This window comes from Labrus mixtus, chromosome 6, assembly GCF_963584025.1.
Source record: "Labrus mixtus chromosome 6, fLabMix1.1, whole genome shotgun sequence".
NCBI lineage: Eukaryota > Metazoa > Chordata > Actinopteri > Labriformes > Labridae > Labrus > Labrus mixtus.
Window position 1 is genome coordinate 24,356,868 of NC_083617.1, and position 16,202 is coordinate 24,373,069.

Genomic DNA, 16,202 nt, shown 5'->3' on the forward strand with positions numbered 1-16,202 from the left:
CGGCTTACTACATGTCATACTGGAGAGCATCTCCTCTGCTCTCTCCTCCTCCCCTCCTCTCGAGATCACTTTTCATCACTGCACCTCAAACCCGACAGAGGGAAAATAAAAAAATGCACAGTGCTTTAATGGGCTCCTCAAAGAAGAGGAGAAGAAGGGCTTTTTTCGGGAGCCAAAAAATATACAGCCCCAGAAAATAGGATATCAGCAAAAGACACAATGTGCAAAAAAGAGAGAGGGATATGAGAGAGAAATAAAAAAAATAGAGGGAGAGAGAGAAAGAGAGAGAGAACTTGTGCATTCAGCTAAGCTGCAAAAGGCTGGCACGTCTTCCCTCCCCCCGCTCCCCGCCTCTCTCCACCCCCTGGAAAAGTGTTCTGTCTCTCTCTCTCTCTGCCTCTTTTCTCTCTGCCTGGCTCTGCAGCTGTGGTCTGCTGAGCGTCACCTCCACACAGCAAGTGCCTTTACTTGAGCAGAAGAGAGAGGAGGAAGAGGAGGGAAGCTGCGAGACAGGGAGAAGAGAGAATCCCAGGAGTGTGTATGAAGGCACCACAGGAGCCTCTCTCCACTTCGCAGAGCGGGCTTGAAGAGTGCACGGAGACAGACGGCAGAGGCAGGCGGTGTTGGAGTAGCACGGCGCTGGCGGTGTTGGCAGAGTGTGCTGAGTGGAGACTGGGGAATCCACTGGCGCTGCTGTTCCTGGTGTCTCTGGCAAGCGCTGCCTGAGCAGGAGACGGAAAAAAACGGTGCAGCAGCCAGGATCTCGCCAGGGGGGGAAGCATTTTACCGCGACAACCGAGCGTGAAGAGGGCTGAAACCTGCAGCACACAAACACACATGGGATAACACACATGCACACCGCTAAGTGGGGAGGGATACTCAGACAGACGCTGCATTTTTAAAGATTCACTACAAACACACTTCTTCTTCTGAAACGCACAAACTTCCAGACACTAAATCCTCCTTTTTCTTGTCCATGGATGGAGGGTGATGGAGAGGAAAACTTCTGGATATGAAATTCTCCTTTAAGCAGGATCTACTGAGGAGATTTTCCCACTAAGAATAACTTTTTTTTATTTATGGGAGTTTCAGATTTAAACCCTCCATCAAAGCACAGCACAAAATCGTCTCTATTCTTAGTGGCAGAGACGGAGAGCGGGCTGTGTGACCATCGGGTTGCCTCCTCCTGATTCACTGTGAACAGTAAGTGGATTATGACAGCGATATTTTGGGATTTCTCTTTTGCTTGCAGAAAAGGGAGAGAAATAGACCCAGGACTGGTGGATTTTACGTGTGTGAGAGAAGGAGAGGATCTGGTGTGTTTTCTCCTCCTGTGGATTACAGATGGGCTTTGAGATCTGTCGGTGCAGTCTCATGGATGATCGCTCGCTGCCAGTCATTAGGAGAAAGTACAAAGAGGGACAAAAGTGAGTATTGAGATGGATTTAAATCTCTGAAGGATGAAGCTCGTATGAAAAGGGTATCCAAAGTGAATCTGTAATGAGATCAAACAGAAGCAGCTTTTTGTTCTCTTGGAAAACCAGAAAATAGAACTCGTTGATGAAGCTGCTGTGTGGTTAAATTATTGATTATCAGGGTGAGTGGTAGACGCACACCCCCAGATTTATTACATTTACAAAAGTGAACAAGTGTGTTTACAGACAATTAGCCAATGACCATAATTCATTAAATGAGGGGTGCTATCTGCCCAGCAGGTGGCTCGGGCGCGGGTGGAGATTGATTGAAGTGATCCGTGTGAATCCCATTAATGCATCCTGGATCGTGGCCAAAAGAGAAGCAATGGAGGGGAGCACCGCTGTCTAGCTGCACTATCTGATCCTCACTGGAACAACTGAGCCTCCCCCCCCCCTGCCCCCCTGCATCCCCTCTTCAACAACACCCCTCCTCCTCCTCCTCCTCCTGTTCTCGCCCAGGCAAAGGATGGTACCTCCACCTCCCACCAACAAGCCCCACGTGTGCCTTTCCACCATCCTGATCATGAGCAGCATGGCGCTGATCGATGCCTACCTGGTGGAGCAGAATCACGGCCCGCGCAAGATCGGCATCTGCATCATGGTGATGGTGGGAGACATCTGCTTCCTGATCGTCCTGCGCTACGTGGCGGTGTGGGTGGGCGCCGAGGTACGCACAGCCAAGCGAGGCTACGCCATGATCCTCTGGTTCCTTTACATCTTTGTGCTGGAGATTAAAGTCTACTTTGTGTATCAGAACTACAAAGCAGACAGGAAGAGTCTGGACGCGCTGGCGAGGAAAGCGTTGACATTGTTGCTGTCTATTTGCATCCCGGTGCTGTTTATAGTCCTGGTCGCCATCGACCACATGGAATACGTCCGAGCCTTCAAGAAGCGCGAGGAGATCCGTAACCGCCTCTTCTGGGTGGTGGTGGACCTGCTGGACATTCTGGACATCCAGGCCAACCTGTGGGAGCCTCAGAAGAAGGGTCTCCCCCTGTGGGCCGAGGGCCTGATGTTCTTCTACTGCTACATCCTGCTGCTGGTGCTGCCCTGCGTGTCCCTGAGCGAGATCAGCATGCAGGGCGTCAACATCGTGCCCCACAAGATGCTCCTGTACCCCATCCTGAGCCTCGTCACCATCAACGTCATCACCCTCTTCATCCGCGGGGGGAACATGATCCTGTACAGGGACGCCCGCGTGTCCGGGATCCTCATAGGAAAGAACGTGCTGGCCATCATCCTAAAGACCTGCAGCTTCGTGCAGTACAGGAGACAGTTACAGAACGCTTCTCCCGCCTTCGGGGTGGAGCTGCAGAAAAACTCGGTGGCCCACGCTCGCCCTGCCCCCACCCCCCCTCAAGTGGTCATGCAGGACCAGACACCCCTCCCCGAGATGACGACGTGTGAACACACATGACAGAGAGACGAGGTGACTCCTCCAAACGTCTGTATGAATGTGACCCTGTGGACGCCGTCAGGGCTCCATGTCCCACGCCTCTTAGGGCATGTGAACGCTCCTGTGAACACGCAGGCGGTAGCGTTCTCCTCTACAGGCACACAGGACGCTGCGGGCGCTCAGTGACTACGGAGTGATGCTGAATCCAAAGCTGTCATGGTGCAAAAAAAACAGCATTGGTTGTGACTTTGTGTGAACATTCAGTAAACTGTGTATTTTTTCTAATTGTACAAAAGAAGAAGAAAAAAAAAAGGCAACTACTGCGAGACTAGAGGATATATTTTTTGAATTGTGTGTGTTGCATTCTAATCTTAAATCTAAAGGGTCTGTGTGCTGTGGTGTGTATTTCTGTAGCTCGAATGTTCTCCGTAGTTGAAGGCTTTAACATGTCAGAGAGAGCAACCAATGAGAGAGAGAGAGAGGGAGGGAGTGTGTGAGAGAGGGAGGGAGTGTGTGAGAGAGAGAGAGAAAGAGAGAGAGAGAGGGAGGGAGTGTGAGAGAGAGAGAGAGGGAGTGTGAGAGAGTGAGTGAGAGAGAGTGAGAGAGAGAGTGTGAGAGAGAGAGAGGGAGTGTGAGAGAGAGAGAGAGAGAGGGAGTGTGAGAGAGAGAGAGGGAGGGAGTGTGTGTGAGAGAGAGAGAGAGAGAGAGAGGGAGTGTGAGAGAGAGAGAGAGAGAGAGTGAGAGAGAGAGAGAGAGAGAACAAGAGCTAAAGCTGTCTCCAGAAAGAAGTGTGTTTTTATATGTGGTTCTTTCATAAAGTATTGTGTATAAGATAAAAGGCTGTCCTGCTCATTCACTGCCTGCTGAGGCCTCTTTAATGGAGTTATTGGACCGGTTTTTAATTAACATTCAGCACATGTCCTTCAATTAACGAGGTTATCAAAGAGACAGATCCTCCTGGCTGATCGTACAATTACAGAGTGGTGTCTTTGCTAACTCGTTCTTTTTCAGTGCGATGCTTATTTTGAATTATTTTCCGCAGTTACAAAAACATTTTGACCACCGCTAAGTGTAGCTTACGCGCTGTCGCCATCGGACAGAATAAACAGCCGAGGGGGGCGACGCTGCACATGGATAAATGATTCTCTAATAAGAAAACCTGTTTAATATCCTCCTCAGGCGCTCGCTGACTGTCTGTGCTCCGGCTTAGTGGCAGATCTTTATAAGCGCTGTCGTTTTTGTTCTTCACACAAAAGGACAAAACGGCTACTTCGGTCTGCTGATGTGAATCCAAACAACAGCCAAGAAAGCATCACGTCTTCTAATATGACAAACCTCTTTCTGTCTCCAGCTATCTTTTTCTCTCCGTCACTTACAGCTGAGTCACAGCTGCTTTTCATTTTTCTTCTTTCAATAACGGAGACATTTTAGTATCTTCCTAAAAGGATGTTTTACTCAAAAGAGACGTTTTACAAACGTAGGCCGAGGTTCAAAATGACAAACTGAACATCGAGGTGGTTCCAGATGATGCAGAGCAAATAAGCCCACTATACCAGGAGAAAAATAAATATGCCATCTTTTCAAAAGGTTCCTTCTGTTATACTCAGGTTACTTCTATTTGCATGGATCACCTGCTTACAGTGACTGCTCTCCTGATTCGAATCAGACGGTCTGTACGAGTTCAAACTGTGAGAGTTCAATCTGTGCAGAACCAAACTACAGGAAAGTGATTCATCAGCACAAACAGAACATCTCATTAAGACTGCCCCAGGAAGAAGAAGAAGAAGAGAAACTTTATCAATCCTGTGAGGAGGGAATTAAAGTTTACACTCTGTTGTTGAACATGCTGCACACACACACACACACACACACACACACACACATGCACACACAGGATCCTGTGGACGTGCACTGATGGAGAGATTACAGAGTGAGGGGGCGCTCCTGAGCTGGTTGGGGGGGTCTGGGCCTCATGCTCAAGGGCACCTTGGCAGTGCTCGTCAGTGATCTCCAGCTACCAGAACAATTTCTAGACCTTGTCTGCACCATGACTTGGACAGGCGATCCTCCAGTTCTCAACCCAAGCTCCCTACAGACTGAGCTACTGCCGTCCCCCCTATTAGTTTATAATGTGAAAACTAAGGCGATTTCATGACTCAGTATGGACTTGGATTGCTTTGTTTAACTGAAGTAAGGTTGTCAAAATTACGATACTTTTCGTAACCAGGTGTTTATAAAAGATACAATCTGTTATTTTAAAGAGCATCGAAAAGTGCCGAAGCTTTGAAAGAAAATTAATTGATATCCAAAATCACATTGGCAACATTTTAGTACAGTGCAATGTAGACAGTGTGCAGGAGTTTGCCTGCAATGTTTGATCATAAAAAACAAGACCACTGAGTGTTGATGTGGTTTCAGGTATGATTACTGTTTGAATTTTTACGAGTATCAAAGTTTATAATCCTGGTATCATGACGAGCTTACACAGAGCAAAGGGATAAAACCTCCAGATTCAGAGTTCAAGGGAATTCTCTGCAGCTTTAACTCTGCGTTGAAGTTGGATAAAAACCTTATCTTTGTTCTCCACCGCACGTCTGAAGGTATTTACTCAGTGTCTGGTTTCTGGTCTCACAAAAGACGACATTGGAGTCGTTTTGAAAGTGACTTTGGTCTTGTTGATCTTCACTCTCTCGTGTAGTGTCTGTCTTCATGTCTTTAAAAAATACTATGACACACCAGGTGTATTGTGTGAAGGCTTTCAGGTGTCCCACAAGGCCGAGAGAAAGAGAGAGACAGAGGGAGATGCCTATGATGAACTCTGTCCAACCAGCAGACGGCGCTTTAATAAAAGAAAAACTACTTTTACAATCATCTCGCAAAGTACAATAACTTGTTTTTCACCTGGAGGTATTCTGAACACGTGAGGACCAAAGGTGCCAAAAGACACACACACCAAAAGCTCCGTTTTGGTGTGTGTGTCTCTTTAAATGCAATGAGCCCCCCCCCCCCCCCTGAGTTTTCCCCGTAGACATCACTCCTCTGTAGAGAGAATAAAAATGGCAGACCAGCGTAAAAGTTTATCTCTAGGGGGTGGAGTCCATGGGTGGAGATATCAGGGGAGGGGAGGGGATTTTTACCAGAATCCCACTGTGACATCACAAGGAGAGCAGATTTGAAACGGAACATTTTTCTCTGTGTTGTAAGACTTATTCAGACCACAAACAAAGGACTGGATGGGTTTATTCACATTTTGTGAGTCAGTATAGGTTACCCAAATATATGTTCAAAAACACTGTGAAAGTGGATTTATCATAACATGTCCCCTTTAAAGTCATACTTAAGTGCTCGCTCTTAATGAAACGTTTAAGACGCCTGATTGGCGGATCTGTGGTCATGGCTCTTTTGTAGCTCAGTCATGTTCACATGTTTCCTGGTGGTCTCATCTTTATAGTCATGTTTTTGTAGAACGAGATGGCATGCAGCAAGTTTTCAGTTTACTGATCCATCAGTGTCACTCAGAGCAGCTGCTTGATTCTGATTGGCTGGAATGTGTGTGTTTGGGGCAAACCAAACAACAAGTTAATTGAAGTTATTTGTTATTTTAAAAAGAGGCTTTTTCCATCGAATCACAGTTTTGATGTGAGAAAGAATCCTGTCAGTGGTGGTCTTGAAAGGTCTTGATTTAAAATATGGAGTACGCCCAGTCTGAGACCGAGACAAGACCGAGTAGAAATGCTTGCGATTCCGAGATGTGACCAAGACTTTCAAAAAGAAGTCTCAAGACCAAGACCGATCTCTACAGTTAAGGTTTCTAAATCACTGATGATGCGTCTGTTTGTATCTGAAAAGAGTAACCATAGCGACAGGGATGATCTAAAAATCTGGATCTCCTGATCCCAGCAGAGGGCTGATTCAGAACCTGGTTTCAAAACCTTCCGTTTTCAGGTCCCCAAAACGCCGTTATTGTGTAAGAGAACCGCCAAAACACAACAAAATGTTACCCTTCTCGGCTGTAAACGTAACCTCAGGCTGGACGAGTGACGACAGCACAAAAATGTGATGACAAAACAACATTTAAACAATGGCGTTGATTCTTTAGTTTTATATGTTTGGATTTGGCGCCTCCTGTGGACAAGATAAGATAAGATAAGATAAGATAATCCTTTATTTATCCCACAATGGGGAAATTTACATTGTTACAGCAGCAAAGAGCAAAGATTGCAGACAAAAAGTGAACACAGTACAATTAAAAAAAAAAAAAAAAAAAATTAAGAATGTACAAAAAAATAGATACTAAAAAATAGATTTAAAAAATAAAAAATAGATCAGCTATTTGACAAAAGTGTAGTCTGTAATATTCAGTGTAACACAGACATGCACATAGTGCACATAAAGTGTAACATGTTATTGCACAAAGTGGATTGGTAAACATAATATAACATTAATATAACATTATTATTGCACAATGTCAGAGTGAATTGTCCAGTTGTGTGTGTGTTTTGTGATCTACTGGGAGCAGGCTTGGTTAAACAGTCTGACTGCAGCAGGAAGGAAGGACCTGCGGTATCTCTCCTTCTGACAAAGTGTGTATTTAATTTTTTACGACTGAAAACCTGGAATTGGTCGTCTTTAAAAGGCTGTTCTGGGATCAGGTAGCTCTAATCCAGTTTTTCTTTGAGAATCCAGAACAAAAGTAAAACCTGATCCTGGATAGAACAAAGGGATTCTCTCTGGATCGTTCTGATGGATTTAAACCTTCTTGAACCATCAGAATCAGCTTTATTGGCCAGGTACGCTCACACATACAAGAAACAGGACTTCAGTAAGCTGAGCTCTCTGTGTGGAAATGTACAACATTAAATATCAACAATAAACAAATAAATGTAACAGATGAGTTCATTTTCATGAAGCCAGTGTGCAAAGGTCGGTATGAGATGAGGTGGGTAACAATATTTACATAATGTGTTTAAAATGAGTACTGCAGTCTAAATTCTAAACATTGAGAGCTGTCTCCCCCCGCCCCCTCCTCTCTAGAATTGATGCTACACTGCTACACAATTCTATTTCACTACACATCTTACTGATTGGACCTTTAAATCTGTTTAATACACACGAATAGTGATCAACGCTCACAGTGCACAGGAATCGACTAGTTCATGTTTTACTCAGACCCTCAGGTGTTACCTTTTTAATCAATTACTTTTAATCTGTAGCTTTAAATTTTGATCACAAAACACAAGAAAACTGGGCGGGTCATGGCCTCCTTTCCGTCCTTAAACTTGAATGATGAACACCTCATCGGCAACTTCTCTTTTCATCATGTTCACCTCCTTTAAGAAGCAGGGAAGCATCCAGATCATGTCCATATCGGTGTGTTTCTTTAAGTGTCTGTATGAACAAAAAGAAGATCCACCTCTTCCATTGAAGCCCCTAAGTGTGTCTTTGGGCAGTCACCCAACTTAATCAAGCCCCTCCTCCCCCCTCACTGCACATCACCCTCGCCACTCTGCCAGAGCCTGAATGAATGTTGCATTCATCCAGATGAGCATGTTTTTTTTTGTTTTTTTTCCCCTTTGCACCGTCGAATGTTAATAAACGGGGATGGCTGCTGGATGCACCTCCACACTTAGCACATTAACACTGACAGAGCGGCCGCTGCCAAGCAAGCAAGACAAACGGCTGCAGTAAATTCACAGCTCGACCTTCGGCAGTCTTGGACGGCAACAGAGGAGGGAAACAAATGTACTTTTCATGGAAGGCATGTTAGAGCACGAGAAAACAAACCAGGACAGATAATGAATGCTCATCAGGTATCGATTGTGGCGTCTGGAAGGTGACTGATGTGACGTAAAGAAAGCACACTTTCTAAAACAAATAGAGGCTGTTTTTAAACGATGCAGAGGACGGCGTGCAGAGCGGCTGTGCTGTGGTTAATGCTTCTCCTGTATCTCGGAGCTGTGTGCATGTTTCTAATCAGGGAGCGGTCAGTTCACACGATAATGAACGCTTTAATCTCGACTTGAGATGCTGTGCACATAAGCAAAGCACGGAGAGGTCACAAAGTTATTCTGCAGAGTTGGAGATTCATCTAATTTCACCCAAACACACTTTACATACTCAGAGGCGTGCACACGAGCTCGGGGCAACATTTAACATCCTTCACCAATTCTGCTGCTGCAATTATCTATTCCTGAGTTCAACCCCTGTGCTACTTGTGTTTTTTATAAGTGCACTCAATCACCAAATTACAGCCAGGGTAATTACAGAGCAGCTCCTCACACACACACACACACACACACACCCCTCGGACATGTGTGTGTGTTATAAGAGAGCAGATCTGAGTGTTACTCTGTGTGCCCCTGAATCAGGGAAGGTTTCACTATCTTGCTCTTGCACAGTTCGCGGAGGATTAACATCGGCTGTGAAGTGTGAACTCGGCGGAAGATCAAGTCTGTGACTCGCAGCTACAGGATGATCTCTGTAATAATCAGGTCACTCTGCTGGACCGCCACAGACTTCTTCCAGTGAAGTCGGCGGGGGACTCTCAGGTGTCGGAGATGAGAGCCGCTGGCTCCGAGCGCTGATGACGAGCTGAATGTAAATGTGAATAGTGGAGAGATGTTTCAATATTTTAAGATGTTGGCAGATGGTGGAGACTGAAATGGGAGTGATTCTGCAGGTTTTACTGTCAGGCAGTGCAGACTTATAAAAGATTCAGATGGTTTATGATTCTCTCTGTTGCTTACAGGACTTTTTCTCAGGCGACTATTTATTTAGAGAAGTATGATTCAAGTGCGCAGAGACAGAATAGAACATTTAGTGTGTGTCGTACCGGCTGTTAACGGGAGTATCGATCACACACCTTCTCCGCCTGCCAGAAGCATCTTTTATTCACTCAGAGGAAGAAGTGTAGAGACCGAATACAGGGCTGCATCTCATGTTTACCACAATCACTGAATCATTGTCTCATTAAGATGATGATCATGTAATTCACACTTCAGTATAAAAACCCTCATCAACATCTCTGAGAGCTCAAAGTGAAAACTTCAAATGGCTCCTCTTCATACAACCAACAGAGTCAAACACAAACCTCTTCAGTTTCTTTGATAAATACTAGATTTCAATCCTCACATTTAAGAAGCAGAGTCCAACAAGTATTTGAAATCTCTGCTCGATAATCATTGAATCATGTTCTCAATAATCAAACCGTTGTAATGGATTCAGCTGGAACTGGTTGCTTAAACCTTCCTTTTGTGTGTGAATATGAAAGTCGAGTTCATGACTGAGTCAGAGACGGCGTTAAAAGAAAGAGATTAACTCAATCAGCAGCACGATGTGTCCCACTTTGATGTTTTTAACGGAGGATAAAGTGAATTATTTCTTGTGCTTTAAAACAAATCATAATTTTCTAATTTAAGGACAAAAACAACCTAAAAATCCATCAGTGTTAACAGCAGAGATAAATCTATACAGCTTTAAACAACTCTTGTGTGCCGCTTTTCAGAATGTTTATCCAATATGTTGAACAGAACGCCGTTCCTGCCTCGTCTGATCCATAAATCCTCTCCACAGATTTTTCTGTACAAGCGCGCAGACGCTTCATATTAAACAGGTTTTTTAATTTCCAGCTCACCTTGGCTCTTTGTTAAACCTGCAGAATGAAATGTTTCACCTTGTGGCAGGAAGCAGATTGTTCCCGCCGCCCCACGCCGTCGGTCATGTCAGCTTTACAACACCTGTCGCTCTTTTATGAGCCAAGCAGATTCCAGCTCAAGGCCATCAGAAAGCCTCCACAGGCATTTATGAAACAGACGCTGGAAAAAACTTTGAGAGCATTTCTTACCTTTGTTGTTGTGACCTCCCCGTGCTCGATGCCCACAGAGAGTAAAAATAATCATTAAGAGGGTTGAATCATTATACGTCTATACAAGGGAGCACACAGTGCTTTAACGACTAATGTGGACGTTTACACACTCATTACAGGCACATCATTACACAATGAAGGAACTGATGTGTGTGAGGTGTAACCCAGGTGAGAAGAAGGGTTTAAGAAGAAGGCGCTGGCATGAAGCGTTTGTGCGCTGATAAGAAAAGTGCTGCACCTCCGTCCTGTCTCCATGACAACAGTCTGTTGAAAACGGACACTGTGTGACCGACACTGCTCCGTTACTTTTTACTGCATGTTTTATATTTCAGATCGTTTATTTCCTGATCAGATCAGGAATGCGGATACAAGACACGATCTGAAGAAGGCAAAAATTACAGGGAATGTTACACATTTGGAAAAGTGCGCCTGTGACGTCAACAGCGCCTTTCTGAAAAGTTAAAATGTTTCAAATTTTTGCGCTCGGAAAGGCCGCACAAAAAAGGCGGATTGCTTGGAAAAAAAACGGTGGACCTTTTATCCAGACGGATGCTTTTTGCTGAGAACACTCTCTCCTCATTGAAAATAACGCGGCTAAAAAAAAAATGCTAGATGGGCATGGGGACTAATGAACCTTTGAGACACAAAGGAGCCTGCTGGTTGTTCAGTATTCACATGTTGATAAGTCAAAAAGAAACTTCTGAAAGCCTCATAAATCTACCTACCATGTGTAAATGCATCGAATGAACATTTATTTTTATTTTTTTAACTAATTCTCACATATTTTAATTATGGCTCACAATGTTGTGTTGTAGCAAACACATGGAGCACGTCTGAATTCATCCCAGTTAATGGTCGCTGGTTATCAGCAGAGAGAAGCAAACTGAAGTCTGCTGACGATCAGTCATCCATGAAAAGACACAGATTTATTTTCCCCCTCATGATCCGCTATAAAGATCTAAAAGGTCACTGATATTCCACTCATTAAAGATCCTCCCCTCCAATCCACCGTGTGCACTATTTAGAGACCATAACGCTGAATCACAGAGACGGAGAAAAGGCAAAAATGAGAGAGAAACCAAGAGAGGAGCAACAATCAGAAAGGCTTCAGTTTGGTGTATTTATGAAGGCATGGTAGTTAAAACCTGGTTCCACTCTAAACAGGCCAGACAATTTTACATTCTGTGCAACAAAATACTTTTTGTTCTGTTTTATTTAGAGCCGTGGTCCCCACCTGGTGGGCCAGGACCACACGCTAACCTCTGGTGTTGAAAAATGAAGCCGATGCTGAAGTGCAAAATCCTGCAGTACATCGAGTGTCCACTAGCGGCTGGCTCCAAAAGCACAGGAAGTCACACACACACACCCATTCAAAAAGCCTGTTTTTACAGCAGACTGGTTTGGATGATATCAGTGATATGATTAGTTATTGTCCTCATGGGCACACACTGTACGGGGGGTGAATGTTTTGATGACTCATCAGTTTTGATTTGATGAAGGATAAGAGTTATTCACAATAAGGCGTGTAGCTGACATGATTGACAGGTGGGCGCGGTGTAACGGTTTGTCAGGAGGTTTAAAACCCGCCTCAGCTCCAGCTCTCAGCCTGTTGTTAGGTTGACTGAAAGTTAGACTGAGACAGCATTTCCAGCACGGAGACCGCCATCGATGGGACTCCAGCGCCAACTGTGGGTCCAAGAGCTGTTTTGCAAAGGGTCACAAATAGTAGAGGAACTTGGGCCCCTAAAAGTTGAGAGACTTTGTCCCCAGGGGATGCTTAGTGTGACACAAAGGTTTTTAGTTGTACGGTGTTAAGCTCTCAGATTCACAGTCATTTTGTCTAAAAGTGGAAATCATCCTTTGTAATTAGCATTTAAAATCAAATGTCATTATATATAATGAGGTAAAATAAGTGTATAAAGAAGTTTTTTTATAAACATGTTTGCATAATTGTTACCCTAATTTACCTTACACACATTTACGCCATCATAAGAATTGTTTTGTATCCCAGCTCCATTGGTTGCCTGATAAATCATTCAACAAAAATAGCTATTGTAGCTTTTTTTAACACTTTATCATACTTAGGGTATTATAAAAACTATCCCTTCATCCAGTGTATCCTCTGGAGTAACTAGGGTTCTTCTTAAAAGCAGGAGATATGATGACTACACACCATCTTTATATGACTGAAATACATTTAAAAAACTACAACAGGCTGTATGGCCGATATACAAATAGACTATATGAAGTATGTTTAATTTCTAAGAACTCAAGGTTATATATATCAATACTGTTTTTTAGTTCATTAATATTTCACAACTGATGTCAAGACAATGCTTTAATTTTTTAGAATGAAATAGAAACAATGTCATAGGTGACAATATTGTTGAAAGCAGCGGGTTGACTCTGAGTGTCATCATATAAATCATATGTAAGATAGAAAATGTGAGACAAAATGTATTAGGAATAACTATAAAATGTTTAATTATATATATATTACAGAATACAATTATATTGTGTGTTGTTGTTAAGTCTTAATCAATTGTTTGTGGCCACCTCCTCCCACATACACATCCATAGGGCCCCATTGTACCAGGTCGACCTGAAATCCTGGCTGCACTAGTTTCCTGTTAGAGGCTGGTGACAGCATAGGGTCAAGTGAAAAGTCAAATAACTTGCTTTTATGTTGAGATAACAGTCTAAAGAAGATAGAAAATTACATATTTTAATGTTTGGTGTCCTTAATTAAAAAATGACAGTCTTTGATATACATACCTTTTGAATTTTTGTTAAAATTTTCAATTTCCGCCTAAACTACATGTGTGTTTAAGTGTGAAAAATTCAAAAATTGAAAATGGTATTGATAAAAACTTTGCATAATTGTAACTAATAACTATCTGTGAACATCCTGTCCAAATTTGGTGAAATTCTGATCCTGATTCCCAGAGATACATGTGATAAGGCTAGAGCGGTCCCTTTTGGAGAAGCCCTAATTTGACCTATTTTCGTTTTTTGGTAAGATGCATAAAACATCCAAAAAAAGTTATTTTGCAGTAAAATATTTTTATACAACCATCCGTTTCATAAACTAGACATGTTCAAGTTATGAAAAAATATGGTCGTGCTTTGTTCTACCTCGGGTAGGGGTATCTCAAAAACTAAAGCCTTTTTAGTTCCTCTACTAAAATGTATGGCTGCCAGTTGGGATGAATTGGATGCTAAATGACGACTCTGTAGGGCTAACCTCTCTTGAGGAAACTAAACTATGGAACACTGAGTACTTTCCCAAGGACAAAAAGCAAAAAATGCCGCTGAACAAAAGATCATCAACGTCCCACATTGAAGTGAACAGTTCACACCTGCAGCCTTCAGTAATCAAAACAGTGCTCAGACCAGGCCGATGCACATTCAACACATGGAGAGTTTAAAATAACTTTCTATGATTATTCTTTGGGGCTGCACAATGGTGCAGTGGTTCCTGGTTTGAATCCCCGTCTGACAGGAGTCTCTCTGTGAGGAGGTTCCTGGTTTGAATCCCCGTCTGACAGGAGCCTCTCTGTGTGGAGTCTGCATGTTCTCCTCGTGCATGTGTGGGTTCTCTCCAGGTACTCCGGCTTCCTCCCACAGTCCAAAGACATGCTCATTAGATTAACTGCTGACTCTAAACTGTCTGTAGGTGTGAATGTGAGTGTGTCTGGTTGTCTGCCTCTATATGTCAGCCCTGTGATTGGCTGGTGAACAGTGTAACCCCGCCTCTCGGCCAAATGACAGCTGTGATTGGCTCCAGCACCCCGAGACCCCGAACGGGAAATGTGATTTAGATAATGGATGGATTATTCTTTGCATTTGTATCCAAACAGATTTCTTAACCCTTTAGATTCTTCTGTAGTATATTTCGGTTCACAGTGGCTTTAAAACCCCTGTCTCTGTGTGTGTGTGTGTGTGTGTGTGTGTGTGTGTGTGTGTGTGTGTGTGTGTGTGTATACTATTTAAATATTTCATTCTCAGATGAATTTTAATAGCATTTAATGACTGTAGTATAACAAGAGGATCACTGGGAGAATCGGCCTGCTGTTCGTACGCTGTGTTTGTTCCCTCTGCCTCTGGGAAGGATTTGATATAAAATATTCAGGTTGCAATTAAAGTGGACACACAGACACACACAGAGTCTGAGACAGATTCAGCTGCCAGGAGAGCCACATCACTCGAGATGATTCCGTCCAAATCTGAAGGAATAGTTTCCGGCCTGTAAAGTGTTGTAATCATTTTCGAAACCGCGGTTCAACTGAAACATTAACAATCGATTTTCCAGCTTGACGCGTTATCCACTCGTCCTCAAACGAGAATTAAAAGTCTTCAGAAGTTTCTGTCTGTTTTAAGTCTGTGTGCTCCTGATTCTTCATCATCTCTGCAAACTAAACTCTGTCCTCGTCTTTCAGCAACACTTTAGACTTAATAAAGTTTTTGTTGTCTTTGCACCGAGCGAGCCCACACAGAGACTTCAAAGTAAAGACGCTCTGATACATTTACTTCATCCTTTCAATTATGAGAATTACCACAATCCACAATACCTTTAATAAAAAAAAAAACAGCCTTGACATTCGTTTTGATGGAAGAAAACGTGTGATTTGATTCCAGTTGGACTTTAATTAAAAGCCAAACAGCATCAGCTCGGTGTCGCAGCAACGAGGCGTGTTTTCATCCTGAAATAATTGCTGCAGCGGCGGCGGCACAGCTCGGGGACTCTGCATCACTCGCTGTGAGAGAAGAGAGCGCCGTCAGATGAATGAACTGACCTTGGCATATCTGGAGAAAAACTTTCAGATTGTTTGTCTTGCATGAATCTACGCTTATAGTTGCTGTATCAAACTTTCTGTTTGTTTGTGACAGAACCAGTGAGAGACTTGAGGGGCCGGAGGTTAATACCACTTTTCAAAAACAACCTGTTTGAAATGAAACATTCCCTGTTATTTCAATAATCCATAGAACAGAAAAGTACAGGAATTATAAGATCAGATCATCGGTCAAGCTGCTGTGAGTGAAACAGAAAGCAGTCGGTGGTCCAATCAAATCCACGGGTCGGTGAATAAGTCATTCCAGAGGAAAATCTCCTCGTCAGACGAGCCTGGTTCCAACAAAGATATCACTTTCTGCTGTAAACTTGATATTATTTTACGTTCCATTGACCTCTGTACTCGGATCTCGGAGCTGGGAATGATGTCACACCCAGGTTAACCGTTCCAATTAAGAGCAACAAGTCGGACAAACAACATGGAGAACCTTTGTTTTTGTTACCTGACGATAACGACACACTACTTGATAGTTTGTGCATGAAAATAACACGTCCACAGATAGAACCTGCACAATACTATCGGTGTGATTGATTTAATTCCACTAAAAGAGGAATAAGTTACAGCCTAAACATTACTGTTGATGCACATAGCAGCCATGTTGGATTTTAACTCAG

General features: G+C 43.4%; 1 protein-coding gene across 1 annotated transcript; it reads left to right on the plus strand.

Moving 5' to 3' along the window:
* The first annotated feature begins 394 nt into the window (after positions 1-394).
* On the plus strand, positions 395-4,726 carry LOC132975824 (transmembrane protein 121). Its single transcript, XM_061040644.1, has 2 exons — positions 395-1,427; positions 1,716-4,726. Exon 2 carries the CDS (start codon positions 1,942-1,944, stop codon positions 2,890-2,892), a length of 951 nt encoding a protein of 316 aa, XP_060896627.1. The 5' UTR covers positions 395-1,427; positions 1,716-1,941; the 3' UTR covers positions 2,893-4,726.
* Positions 4,727-16,202: the final 11,476 nt, after the last annotated feature.